Here is a 14,293-nt window from a genome sequence, read left to right as displayed (position 1 = left end):
AGACGCCAACATGACGATTTTGATGTAGGCTGTTGAGCTTGCGCAACAACAGCGTGGGATCGTGTGGTGAATATGACAGTTCCTTCGGTAAAAAGTAGCCTAGCCGGATTGTGGGAGTGAGCAGATTTCTTCTGGCATGGAGAGATGTGTGCTAATAGTGTGGCTCGGTCGGAGATAGACCACAGACGGATAAACGGACGGCAACGGCTGTGCTGTCTATTAGGGTAGCAGGATAATTTGTAGTCCTAACCATCCAGTACTACTGTAGCATTACTATTAGAAATGCTGTAACTTCCAGCTCAAGACATTATTTTTTGAATGCTAGCCATAAACTTATAAAACTTCTCCCTCTCTGTCTCTTTGAAATGCATGAGGGAACAACCAGTGACCAGACTTCTGATGAGTTAAAAATGTTCCTCACAGACCTGTGAGAACACCTAGCTCCTCCATGTTTCATTGGAAGATAGATTGTTGTTTTGCCATTTAAATCCCACAGCTGACATGCAAGCTAATGGGTTTTAGGCTACAGAGTGCCCAGACAAAAGCTAACAGAAGTGCTTGCGAGGGATGTTTGATTCGTTAATGGTAGGCATATACCCATGCTAATTCCATCTTCACCCATCAAAATTCAAATCATATGGGCTTATATCGATGCTATTTATGTGCATGCATAGTGTGCATTAATGCAGAAATTGCATGTTGATGCTATATTTAAAATGGGAAACTTGATGGAGGATAAGACGTGCAATAGTTATATTAAGTGTGGTGAGCTGTTATAGTGACATATTGATCAGGGGAAACTGTGGCCTCATTGCACAAGTTCAGAACAATATACAAATAGAGGGTATGTGTGTGACATCAATGCCTACTGAGTGGCAAAAAACTACTTTCTGGCCTTGACAGCCCATGCATCCAAACAGAAAAGTCCTATCTGATTGCATTAAACAACATTAAACAATGTTAAACTCACTTTGCATGTTGCTTTGCCACTCGATGTGCCATTCACTTTAAGCATGTGCATACCCTCTATTGTAGCCTGCTGATAATACATAATTCACAAAATCTAAGAATGCAGATGCAGATTAATCATATAATATTTGAATAGTAGTTTATGATCGACATAATCATGAAGATGTGTTCAGACACTGCTGAAAGACATTGCGGTTTCACTGCAGTGATGTTCTTAGAGAAGTTTCTGAATGTTGCTTTTAACGTGTCTACCAAGTGCATCATACTGCATGAAGAATTATTCTACTTAGCTGCAAATGTCAAACATATGCTTTGCTCTTTATTTTGTAACTATGGTACAGTATGTGGCTTTCTAAAATAAATGTTTTCCAGTCCTACTCTCAGCTACTGCAGAGATGTTGACTCACTAGATGTAAGGCTTTTCTCTCCCAAAGACATGGTTCAATATTTTCACTTCACAAGCATTAGCAAGAGTTTGTCTCTGACAGGATCGAGAATCCGCAGAGTGAATACAATTGAAATATTTAATATTTGGATCAATTGTGCAGATTTCCTTTGTGAAAGACTATTAGGGTGAAAGACTTGGAGCTGCTGCCACTGAACTACTATACGCATGAGTGATAAGGTAAAGCCAGAAAGATACACATAAAGAGAGCGATAGAGTAGGAGAGAGAGGCTCATTGTTCTTCAATAGCATTGCTAATGTGAGTTCACACAGTAATTCTGACTGCAGAACACAGTGTCAATTCAAAGACTGCTACTTGGCTCACTCAACATTTACAGTCTCCCTGAATTCCCTCAGAGAGCAGATAAGCAAGTGTAGCAATTCTTCACAAAAACAGATACAATGCAGCGTCAAGGTCAGGTAGGCTATGTGATCCATCTTCACTCTGCACAGCTTTGGAAGAATGATAAGATGAAATGAGCCAATAAATGTGTTGTATCTCTGCATTAAAAAATAAGTGCAACCATACTGTAAATGCAAAATTTATTTTTGACAGATTCTACTCGGACATGGTTGCGTCAATAACTGACCTGACGTCCAAGTCAGGAAGAGGGGAAGTAGACCATATCTGTGCCACCATCGTTCATGATAATAATGGTCATCAGTGCTAATTTTCTAGGTGAAACTTCCCATTGAGCTGAGTGGGAAAAATTTGCCCAGTAAACTGGCACTGATGAATTGCCCATTATCCACAATCCACATGAAGTATGGTTGCTACAGTATACGCTGATGGTTATGCGCTGCTTTGCCTTTTTGTAAGGACCTAGAGTGAACTTGAGTGAACCATAAATCAGCCGTGTACTTCAACCTGAACCAATGGATGGAAAGATCTAATTTAAATGGGAATTCAGTAATTGGGGTTAATTATTTTATAATGCAATATAAAGACACTGCTACACTGTAGAATCTAAGTTAGGTCTAAATGGGCCTTTTTATTAGATCTCACACCACCTTTTATGTGTCAACAAAAAAAAGTATTATGAGGCAATCAAAAATGTCATACAAAGTCGGACAAAAGTCAAATGAACACATACGTATTGTGTCTCTCAGCCAGTGCTTTCAGTTCACAGAAAGCAGAGCAGAGAGATGACTCAAGCGTCCTGTTCAGGGTTTCTCCAAGACAGACCATATTTTACACTGTGTTTAGCACTAAACATCTGACAACGGGGGAAGTTGGGTATTCTGTTTTACATAATTTCCCCTGTTTCAATTCCTCTACCATTGCTATTGTCCTTTGTGAGGTACAGTAGCTGCTGCCCACACAGCAGGATCCACTGGTAAAGCTTGTGGGATTATTATTGCTCATTAAACTGTAACTGGAAGGAGCTGACTCCATGAAGTAAGACGTTGAGAGAGAAAACAGAGGAGGTGGAGGGAGATGCTTGACTGGGTAATGTAATGACTCATCTCCAAAAGTAGAAGCCCAGTGGAAGTGTGGTGGTCAAGAAAGTCACTATGGTGTTAAGACTGGATCATACGCAGCAGCAGCAGCACAAGACCATGCAAGCATCCTTAATAATGCAGACTCGTACTACTCACTCCTGCCCAAGCTGTCAATCTGCTGTGCAAAGAGCCATGTTTGTCTAATCCACTGCCAAGAGGTTTCTCCACTCCAAGGCACATTAATGGGATTTTCAATCCCTGTTGCCATTTGAGGGCAGACAGCTCGGAACAGTAAGCCACCTCAAATTAATACATACTACCTCAATTCTTTGAATATACATGGGAAAATTAATCCTCAGACATACAGTAACTTACCATCAAACTTTTTATGTCTGGAGACGAAGGTACTCCGCAATTCGTGACTGGTTTCATCGACAAGATTCTCAAACTCCTGCTTGCTCTGCTGGCCAAATGTGTCCTCCATCTCTTGGGTACAACATGTGTTTCCCTGTGGACATACACGAAGAAGCTCACCTGGAAAGAAATGAAGAAAAATAAAAACACATACAGAGAGATGTTTTCCTCACATACAATACAGTAGAGTGTTAACTGACAATGTGCCATAGAGGTTGTGTTTCTAATCAGATACATGGAAAAGCAATGAATCGATGATACAAACAATGGCAAATTGGAAGAAAAACAATATCTAAATAACACTTAATAATTAGGCGGTAGAGTTGTGACACTCACAGAAAAAGCCCCAGTCCTAATTTAACTCTGAGATTGTAATTATGGTCCATTTGATTACATTTTTACACTCCCAGTTATATTAACACTGAGGATTTTACAGAGGAGGTATTTTCTGCATTGGTATGCTGTGCCTGTACTGTACCATTGAAAATCTGACAGCTGGTGCTACTGGATCATCTCAGTAAACAAGAGCGCACCAAAATCCAAAGCTCTCACTCAAAGCAGTAGACTAGCTGCTTAAAATGTTTGGATCAAATCAATATACAGCTTTGTAATACACAGTGTTCTTGTTTTTAACCAAATTAAGCATTTCTGAATCTGACTTTAAATCATAGTTAATGCCGTTAATAACAATATTAATATTGCCAATCATAGACGTAAAAGAAGAAAATAACACATGAGAAAGAAAATTGGCAGGGCTACATTAATACAGCTACAGATAAATTGTACTGAGCAGATAGAAAATGTCTACATGCATTATAATAATATGAACTGGCCGATTTCACGTGTGTCAATTTGGGTTCCCAACTGAATAGGCAACAAAGGACACACAATGATTGATCCAAAATTGCTGCAGAGGGGAGTTGGGACATTGAATGAAAGCATAGAAACCTTGAAATGAAATCCAAGGAATAATGGCCCAAAAGCCTTTCTCTGGACAGAGAGATGGAGAAAGAGAGAGAATGAGAAAGGGACATAGAGACAGAGGATGAAGCATCAAAGTAATTCCCAAGCAATCACTCTGTCCTTACAACTACCTACCAGCTCTTTATGTATCTGTACCTCACAAACCCAGTGAAATTAACATTTCCAGAAGCACAAAGATGAAATTAATGTCAGACATAATGTCTCACTACATGAACAAAGACATTCATTTCCAATGCTTGTTCATAATTGTTTTCTCCGCTATTGGACAGTACAGTATGTCACTAGCTGCCACTGTGGCCTATATGATGAATTCCTGTTCTGTTCTTTAGCTACATAGAAGCTACATAGAAGTGTCTATTTGTATGTCTCTAAATGTTTTGATGAATTGAACAATGTGGACCCTGTTGTAAACAAGTGTAATGCTTAATTGGGTCGTCCACTCACAGTTAACAGTCTTTGTATTGAGTTTGTGCTTAAAATGTACTGTAAATTCTACAAACTGTTAATAAATATTTCAATCAATCAATCAATATCATGTAAAAGGAAACAAAAAACACAATTGTATCTTTTGTGTGAAAATGTGATGAAGAGAAATGGAAAACAGATTAAATATTGTACTGAAATCAGCCAGCGAGTAAAAAAAATTGCTCTTTTATTTTCCAGGCTTGAAGGGGTATCATTTGGTACATGCCATCAAATTCAAAGCAATAGTTAAGAGTGCTGTCCTCTTTTTCAAAACTTCTTCATGCATATTTCATACGGTAACTGATGCCAGCTAGGGAATAGTGACATTAATTATCCTTGTCTTCCTCCATTTCCCCAAACAACAGTTCATAAAAAGCCAAACATAATACACACACTCAATATCTAATGTCTACATTTCACTGTCTAAAATGCAAAATCGTGGTGAGCAGCTGATCTTACCAAGTAATGAAACCAGATGTTGATTCTAATATACAGAAAATATACCCAGCAACCAATAGGAAGGACTGGAAAGTGTCACTAAATAAAGAATTTGAAATTTTATCTCAGGATTTCAAAGGAGATCCACACAAATTGAAATGTTTCCATTAGCCTTGCACAAAATAAGTAGGCCTATAGGATTTCCCTATTTTCCTTTCCTAAACTGATTACAGTATGAGCAGAGTTTGTCTCTCATACTGTACACTGAAGTCGACAGCAAATAATAACAATAAGGAAATGTTTCTAAGCAAATAGAACACACAATTGCAAACATTAATAAATGGCCAACGCAGACTGTAAAAATGTAATGGAGTGAAGGGTCGAAACGTTATACTTTATGGCTTTGGACATCTGTAGGTATTAAAGGGTTTTATGATGATTGAACAAACTCATTCATCTACGGTCAAATGTGTGCCGGGCCACATTTAAGCTATGTTTCAGGTACTCATGTAGACATCTGAGTTTTGTGATGATTGGTCAAATGGTTGTTGACTTTGGTCTATTTATATTGAGGCATGTCCTTTGGAAGTTCATTGTTCAATATCTTCTAAACTAAGCTGTAAGATAACAAATTGTATTTCATTTGTATATGCTTGGTCCAATAATGACTCACAGGCAGCAAACATTGTAGCAATGAGATGTCAAATATGTAGAGTGAGGATATGGATCTCTGTATATAGTTTCTTGTGAATCAGACTCATACTATTTTGAGAATGACTTCTCAAAATTGGCCTTTAATTATAGTACCACCATTACATTACATTACATTGCATTAGGCCAATTAGGGTCATACTTGTTGTGCAAGTAATGAACGCAAATTCCATGTATTGGTGAAAATCTTATGTCTCTACAATTTACCATCTCCACTACAGATGGAAAGTAAATAAAAGCAGGAAAACAATAGGGTTTCAACCCTTTGGGCTTGAACCCCTAATTAGACAGACTTCAGAATACAAACACATCCAGGCACCATATTTTGAATGTGCTTGGAGAGTTTCAAATTATGCATTAAAAAATAAATAAATAAATACTTCCATTTCCGAGACAGTCTAATGAACACAGTAGTAGTGTAGTGTTTAAGAAATGTAGGCTACTGCCAAAATAAAGGGAAAAAATAATACAAACAAATACAATAGCACACACTACGGGGACTCAATTAGATCATCAGCACGTTATGTAGAGAGATTATGTTTTCACCCCTGTATGTGAATGCAGGAGTCCTTGGCTAATATTATTTGAAACTGCTGGACCCTAGTATTTTGTGCAAATAGCCAATATAGGCCGAAGAAATCAAGGATAGTTTAGCAATCCAACAACAACTATGTTATGAATATTTTTGTTACCACATTACAACAAACCACATTACCACAGACCTATAATACAATACCATCGGATTTAGTTAGTTAGTTTATTTATCTCAGTCATTTTTGTCATTGACTACCTTTAGTTTAGATAATAAATTCTGTGCTTGCTTTTTCAACAGCAGTTCCTCAGAAAAACACATACACACATAGAGCAACCAACACAATGCACAGAGACAAAAGCACTAGCACTAGCTGTTGAGTCTTGACTGATGCACACACCCACACAACAACATATGCTGCGCGTGTGCACGTGGCCCGCAACATAAATAGACAGATGGCCCCTTTCGATTTCATAGGCCCGGCTCGGCGTGCCACGGATCTACGATCAATTTTTGCCTTTCCATTAGTACTTGGAGGTACTTGGAGCAGGTACTCTAGCAGGCTGAGCAGGGCTGAGGCAATACTAAATGGTGATGTACAACGCTGCTACATCCATGGACATACCATAGCTCAACGAGAAAGACTCCACGGATGCTTTCGAGTCTTAAGTGTTGCTACAGCTACCAGTTGTTTTAGATTTGTAGATCTTAACGTAAAGTGGAAATTCAAAGCAAACCAGGTCATAGATGGTTCCAGAAATGAAGAGACTGCAGCACTGCACAGAACAGACACAGCTCTTAAAGCGTGGTTGACCTCCCACCCCCAGTTTCAAAAATGGAATGTTTGTCAAGTATCCTATGCGAACAGAACCATGTCACATACAGTAGTTCAATTAAATCCTGTATTGCATTGTGGATGCAAAAAAGTTTGTTGATAATTTGCCTGTAGTAGGCAAATTTCAAGCCAATCAGTGGATAGTGTGTAGGAATGGAGACGTTTTCCACACAGAGAACTTAATCTTGTTATTGTTGTGCAAATGAGGAGGCGATCCATCGCTGCAGTGAATGCTGTGTCGGGAGATTTGGAATTGTTTGGAAGCGATCACTGCCGCCCAATGCAGCTGTAACCCCACTGTTGACGACTGTCTCTGTCTATTTTGTCATTAAAACAAAGCTATCAGAGGAATTCTTTCTATTTTTTACCAACTTAAAAAGTCCAGTTTGAGTGATTTGGGTAGGATTAACGTATTAGTACAAACGCATACTAGGAATTCCCTTTGGCCATGGCCTATCACTATGTCACTGAGAAAAAGCTCCTCCATATTGACAAAGCCACCCTACCGTGTGTTCCAGCAGTCTCAACAGAGCTAAACATCACTTAAAATGAGGCTGTCATACATCAACATATGGGAAGAGGCTTTCAAGGGACATCACCACTCAGCCAAGGTGCTGCGTCCTTTCTAGCCAAGGTTAAAACGGCACTGTGGGTCTCCCAGATGATCTGTCTACTGGAGCAAAAAGGCTGCCCGTTCCCAAAAGACGGTAAAGAGAAGAGAGTGCATGAGACATGATTTGACAGACAAATCTGATCTGTTTATAAAAGAAAGAAAGAAAGAAAGAAAGAAAGAAAGAAAGAAAGAAAGAAAGAAAGAAAGAAAGAAAGAAAGAAAGAAAGAGGCCTGGTTCAAATTTTCATATTAACTACTATCAATGTTAATACTATCTGTTAATATTGTTAAAGATAACATAATATCTCATAAACACAAATAATAGACTATCACGTTGCAGGATTAAATATTGGTTGCATGACATCGTGTCTGTATTTAAAATGCCATTTATTCACAATAATGCACACATTTTCAGATTTTTCACTGATAAATTTGTATACATTTTTATTTGAATAAAGAATATACCAATAAAGGTTTATTATGCATGCAGTCCATTGCAATTCATGAATAATTACAATGGCAACTAAAAGCCTTCATTAGTTTAAACAAAGGAAATGAGCCAGCTGCAGCAACACGATTAAATCTGTTGATTATGGCTATGTGAGGCAAATTGCAAATGCGCTGAGCGAAGTTTACAGGGCATATTTAAACTTTTATAAGCTTTCTATCATGCCCTGACAAGTCTGGTCTTATCTTAAATTGAAAAGAGAAATAAGAGTACAGGAGTAAAAGGACCGGTTAAGATGCAACGGGTTTATGGAGGCACTCTTTAAAAGATGTTCATCTAGACTTGAAGACAGTATTATCATTTAGGGCTTTGGGGATGCACCCCGTTCACCGATCCTTGGAACAATGTTAAGCCCAGTCATATTCCAATGGAACTATTGTTTTAGTTTGACATGGCAGCCACTATGATTTCAACCTAACGCTCCGTGATCCTGAGCAAGCTTTACTTTAGCAGCTGAGGGGGGAATTATTTCCCACTAATAGCCTCACATCCAAGCTGGCCTCTGGCGAGTCATTCAGTATTAAGAGAGCTGTGAGGGTGAAATACAGAGATGTGTCCCAGTGTAACCTCGCCGCACCGACCCAATCTCCACCCCTCCTATTATCAGAGTCATGGCCAAGAGCACAAGACAAGGCAGAATGCATTTTCCACATGCATACAAAGCAGTGCCTTCACCCCCAAAAATAACTCACAGCAGTGAACTTTGGTATGACATTGAACAGCATTACAGGGGGGAGTGGTGCACATTTAAACACTGAACCGTGTTGGAACTGGCACATAGACACATGTGCCAGTACCTGAGCAAAGTTGATTATAGGTGTTTTATTAACACCTATAATAATAATAAGCTTTATTTATAAAGCGCTTTTTCTTTACCTCCTATTACTATAGTGTCTGTAATCAAGTGTCAGTCAGATCACCTGGCTTATTATCGCTGCTGATGAAGCTCTGCCATGAGCCTAATAGACACAGCAGACATTTATATTCAACACACTTCCCACTAAAATGTGCCTGCCGTTTACCTTGGATATTACTCATTCTTTCTTGTCTTTATGTTCACTGAAGGACAACATGTGGATAATTGTTGTTACGTAGGTTTTCCTTGGGTGAACCTTAACCCTAATGAAGTTTGTGGATTTCCCATCACATTTTGTGCCTCCAATTATATGCATGACACAGGTATTTATGGTTTTATTCCAGGAAGGTTTTTGGATGGTGATCTATAATTTCTATTAATGATGCTCAAAAGCAAAATGGAGACCTTTAACAGTTTTGGCTTTGACAAAAACTTACAAAGATCAAGTCCCAATACAAAGACTGATACTTTTAATCTTTTTGCATAAAAAAACTCTTAACTTTATTGTGGACCCTCAAACTGTATGCAAAAACAGCTAACTCCACTCTCCCCCTCTCATGCAAGTAATTGACAATATATAAAGTCACATTTTCCATTTTATGAAAAATTAACATTTTGGAGTTAGGTGGTTTCTTCCTGACAGCAGAGATATATGGCTATATAATTATTAACATTCCAACAAAAAAAATCCCTAAAAGTCCAATCTTGTCAAACAAAAACATAATGGGTGATTACATTAGCTATGAATAATCACATGAATCATTCACCTGTGTAAGTCCCATCTCTCAATGTTCCTTCAAGAAGCATATTTAGACACTACAGGGCAGCTCTGAGTATAATTCAAGATGACGGCTGGACGGTGCATAACAAACATTCCCTTTTTAAACTTAAACAGTAGACTACTCTAAATGTGTCTAAACACATTTGAGGTGACTCAGGTGAGAAATAGGTAATGCAATAACATAAACATGCTTTGGCACAGCCTCGCTCTGCCTCGGTAACTCTCTCTATCTATAGGTCAGTCTTCGTTCCTACAGTACCTACAGTACCTGTACCTGTGGGTCATGAGCGAAAGAACAAGATTGTGGATACCAGCAGTTGAAATGGAGTTTCTAAGGAGGGTGGCTGGCATCTCCCTCAATACACACTGTAGGACATTTAAAGTCGCCGGGGAGTCATCAGCTCGTTAATACTACACAAGTCTCTTCTTGAAATCGCCTGTCATAACAGCTTTGTGGTTTTCATACTAGGGGCTCCATTTTTGTCTCATCTTTCTAAAGCCACTATTTGGGGATTTAGGAGTGGGGAAAGGGTGTTCCCCCACTAAAGTTGGTATTTTGGTTACCTGTCTAAATCCCTGAAACACCTCCGTTACCCGTTATGCATAGGTGTGGTTTGGGCGTTACAATAATTAAACCAAATTTAACTAATCACCAGTCCACATGCCATTGCCTTTAATAGATCCCTTATCCGTTAGTGCTATATTGCTTCATAGCCTTACGGTCTATAGCCCATGGAAGAGTGTTGCGTTGCTGCCCCCCCCCCCCCCCCCTCGTGTCGTTCTTTGTTCTTTGATGATGAAACTGAACGAACAAATGCATCTTTGACTATACAATTATAAACACAATGGACACAAGGAAGGCACTCACTTCTGCTGAATATAGGAAAATTACAAAGAGAATAAGGAGAGATAACGCAGCCTTACTCCAAGTCCAAGGACATCTCCATGCAGGCACGCAGCCCGCGTCGCTCTACCAAACTAATTTGGCACCTTACGGGTATAAGTTACGGGTGGTTTTAAACTCCACTGTCGCTTTCCCAAATGTGTGTGACCAAAATAGCAATTTAGGGGAAAGCGTGCCAACACGCCCATGACCACACCTCTAGGCGCAAATACCAGTGTCGGCAAAAAAGATAGTGGGTGACGCTGGACGGAAGTACCATTAAGGGACAGAGAAAGTTCCTATATTCGTAATTTTCGGGCAGCGGCTGAATTGCGGGCCGCGCTGCGGGTAAAGTCTGAGACGAAATTGGAGCCCTTATACGCTTGATTGCAGACAAGGGATGACACAGTTCACCAAGATGCGATCCAGACGTATATATTTTTAGGCCTATCTATAAATGCACCACGTCTCTGTACGTCTGTCTGTCTGTACGTGTGTACGGCTGTAATGCACGTAATTCGTAACTTCAAATTCGACACACGCGTTCCACACCCCCACAGGTAGTGCAGTGCCCGGTGTCAAGTCGGTTGTCCAGAACCGTCACAAAAGGCCTCTGCCCAGGCTCTGGACAGGGGCCCTGCCCAGGGTCCATACATGCAGCTGGCCTGTTCTGACATTAACACTCCATATTTGGGCATGCCTGACACAGAACTCAGGAATAAAGGGACACAGATAGACACACACACACACACACACACACACACACACACACACACACACACACACACAGGACAAAAGTATATATGTGCACGAGAGTGAGACGCAGAGACGGGACAATAATTATTTAGACACGCAAGCACACGCACACACAGCACGTGGTCCAAATGTTTCCATAATAACAGTTGTGCTGCTGTGTAGCATGATTCTGACGCTGTTTTATCAACATATTCAAGTGAGATGTGTGGGTTTTTAGAGACTATATTCAACAGCAAGCTATACCAATATGTATGACACTTGAATTTACCCACAGACTAAAGGTCTATAGCCTAAATTGATATCAATCTATCGATACACAGACAGACTTTCTGTCTGTGAACACAGCTGTCCTGTGGTCTTATTGGCTGTAACACGGACTAGATGTCTTCGGGTAAGCTTGAGATCCAAAAATACCCGGGGTCCGAACTGACCTGCAGCGGGTCCCGGTTCTGTTTAATAGAAGTGGCTCCCGTGTGTCTAGGTGCTTGGGTAATGACTAAAACCCGAGTGGACCGGCGATTGGCTGTCAATCACCCCCTTTTATTCCTCTTCAGGCCAGTGGGAGCCTGCGTGGCGTGCGTGCCTTGGTCACGTGACTTTAGTGAGGAAGCAGGCGCTATACTTACAAAACGACAACAAAAGACGTCAGGGAAGTTATATTATAATTATCATAGGCTATATATTGTTGATATTAACATTAACATAGTAACGTTTTGGTTAATGGTTCAAATTTGGTAAAACAATCGAGTTATGCTCGGCAGAGCAAAGCCAGATGAAAACCCCAAGCTGAAGATAATGATACAACTGGTGCCTGCGACATAAATTAACGGTGGATTAGCAATGGCTAAGAAGAAAGATTACACACACTACACATCTAAAGAAAACGTGGATAAAGTTTTTTATTTACAAACTGCGTCCACACTCCGCAATGATTGACAGGGATTAACGTGACATGTCATTCACGTTAATAACCATGCAGGGGCGCTGCAGCACCACCAACCGCGGGCTGCTTTTAGGTACGAAATAAGTCTTATTTAATAATGTACAAATCTTAATGATAACGTTGGCATTCAGTAATTTTGGGTCCTCGGGTTTTGTACGGGAAACTGTCCTCATATTTATAATAATAATAATAATAATAATAATAAACTTTATATATATAGCACCTTTCATACATAAATGTAGCTCAAAGTGCTTTACAGGGCAGAAAAGATAATAAAAACAAAAGCAAAACAAAACAGCATTAAAACAGGCATGCAGTTAAAATACAATAGCGCAGTGTCAAATCAGGAGAAGGCAGTGGTACAAAGATAAGAACAGATAAAGCAAGGCAACGACATTAAAAGAAACAAGCAGTAATAAAATACAGTGAGAACATGAATAATAAAAAATAAATTAAAGATCACTTAAAAGCAATGTTGTAGAGGTGGGTCTTGAGCTGAGCTTTAAAAATGTCTACAGAGGCTGCCTGACGAAGGTACAGTGGGAGCTTGTTCCATGCCGACGACCTGTAGAAGCAAAAAGCTGCTTCCCCGTATTTTTTAGTTGCCATTCTTTTAGGCAAAGCGAGCAGGCCAGCAGTGGAAGACCTTAGGGGCCGGTTTGGGACATATTTAGGCAGGCAGTCATGTAGGTAGGAAGGTGCGAGACCATTGAGAGCTTTATAGACAAGTACAATAATTTTTAAATCAATCCTAGAAACAACCGGAAGCCAGTGCAGTGATGCCAAAACTGGGGTAATATGTTCTCTCATCTTAGTTCTAGTTAAAACTCTAGCTGCTGCATTTTGGACAAGTTGTAGTCTGTCCGTTGTTTTCTTAGGCAGTCCTGAAAAGAGTGCATTGCAGTAGTCAAGCCGAGAAAAAACAAAGGCGTGGATTAGCGTTTTAGCATCGTCCAAGGACAAATAGGCTCTGATTCGTGCAACATTTCTAAGGTGAAAAAAGGCAATCTTGGTAACATGATTAATGTGTGAATTAAAATTAAATTCAGAATCAATAATAACCCCCAGGTTCTTTACTGTACTGTTACTTTCTACAGTCAGGTTGCCAAGTCTGCTTATTATTGATTCTTTCTGCTCGCTAGAACCGATTATGAGAACTTCTGTCTTATCCTCATTTAGCTTGAGAAAGTTCTCACTCATCCAACATTTGATGCTAGACAGACAGGTCAACAGTGGGTCTAAAGCACAGGGATCACCTGGGGCCACAGAGAGATATAGTTGGGTATAAGAGCTGGGTCCGTTTGGCTCCGGACCGGTTCCGACACCTCTCTGTGCTTTTCAGCTCGGAGCTTAGAATTCTAATACCGGTAATAACAGCGGATCCATTCTGTCTTTTTCTGTGCGGGTTGGTCAAATTGGACCCATGAAGACCTCTAACACGGACCTTCTCAGGATGCGGTCGCAACCCCTTTCATACTGTACGATGTCTAGTCGGCCAAATATCAAACCTGCAAGATATTTAGAAATGCTCAGGAAGGCATGTGCCTTTCACACACAGCGAGCAAAACCATGGCGATCAAGGCTCGATCTTTGGTCAGGTCAGGTCGGGGGGGGGGGGGGGGGGGGTGTTGGCGAGCGCCAAAAAAGGTTGCTGACAGCATAACTGGAGAAAGAGCTCTCGCAGTGTGAGCGTACGCGGGCCCTTAGGGATCAGTTG

At 40.1% G+C, this 14,293-nt stretch overlaps 1 protein-coding gene across 1 annotated transcript in view; it reads right to left on the bottom strand.

Annotated features, from left to right (window-relative positions):
• Nucleotides 1-14,293, bottom strand: part of LOC310866314 (glypican-6-like) — a 175,998-nt gene that overhangs the window by 143,704 nt on the left and 18,001 nt on the right. The window contains exon 2 of the mRNA XM_083775912.1: nucleotides 3,233-3,391. Coding sequence (XP_083632038.1) covers nucleotides 3,233-3,391 — 159 coding nt within the window. The remainder of the gene's footprint in view (nucleotides 1-3,232; nucleotides 3,392-14,293) is intronic.

The sequence above is a fragment of the Protomyctophum parallelum genome (genome assembly GCF_964188405.1).
Source record: "Protomyctophum parallelum genome assembly, chromosome: 11".
In the NCBI taxonomy this organism is placed as follows: Eukaryota; Metazoa; Chordata; class Actinopteri; order Myctophiformes; family Myctophidae; genus Protomyctophum; species Protomyctophum parallelum.
This window is presented reverse-complemented; position numbering and strand designations above follow the sequence as displayed.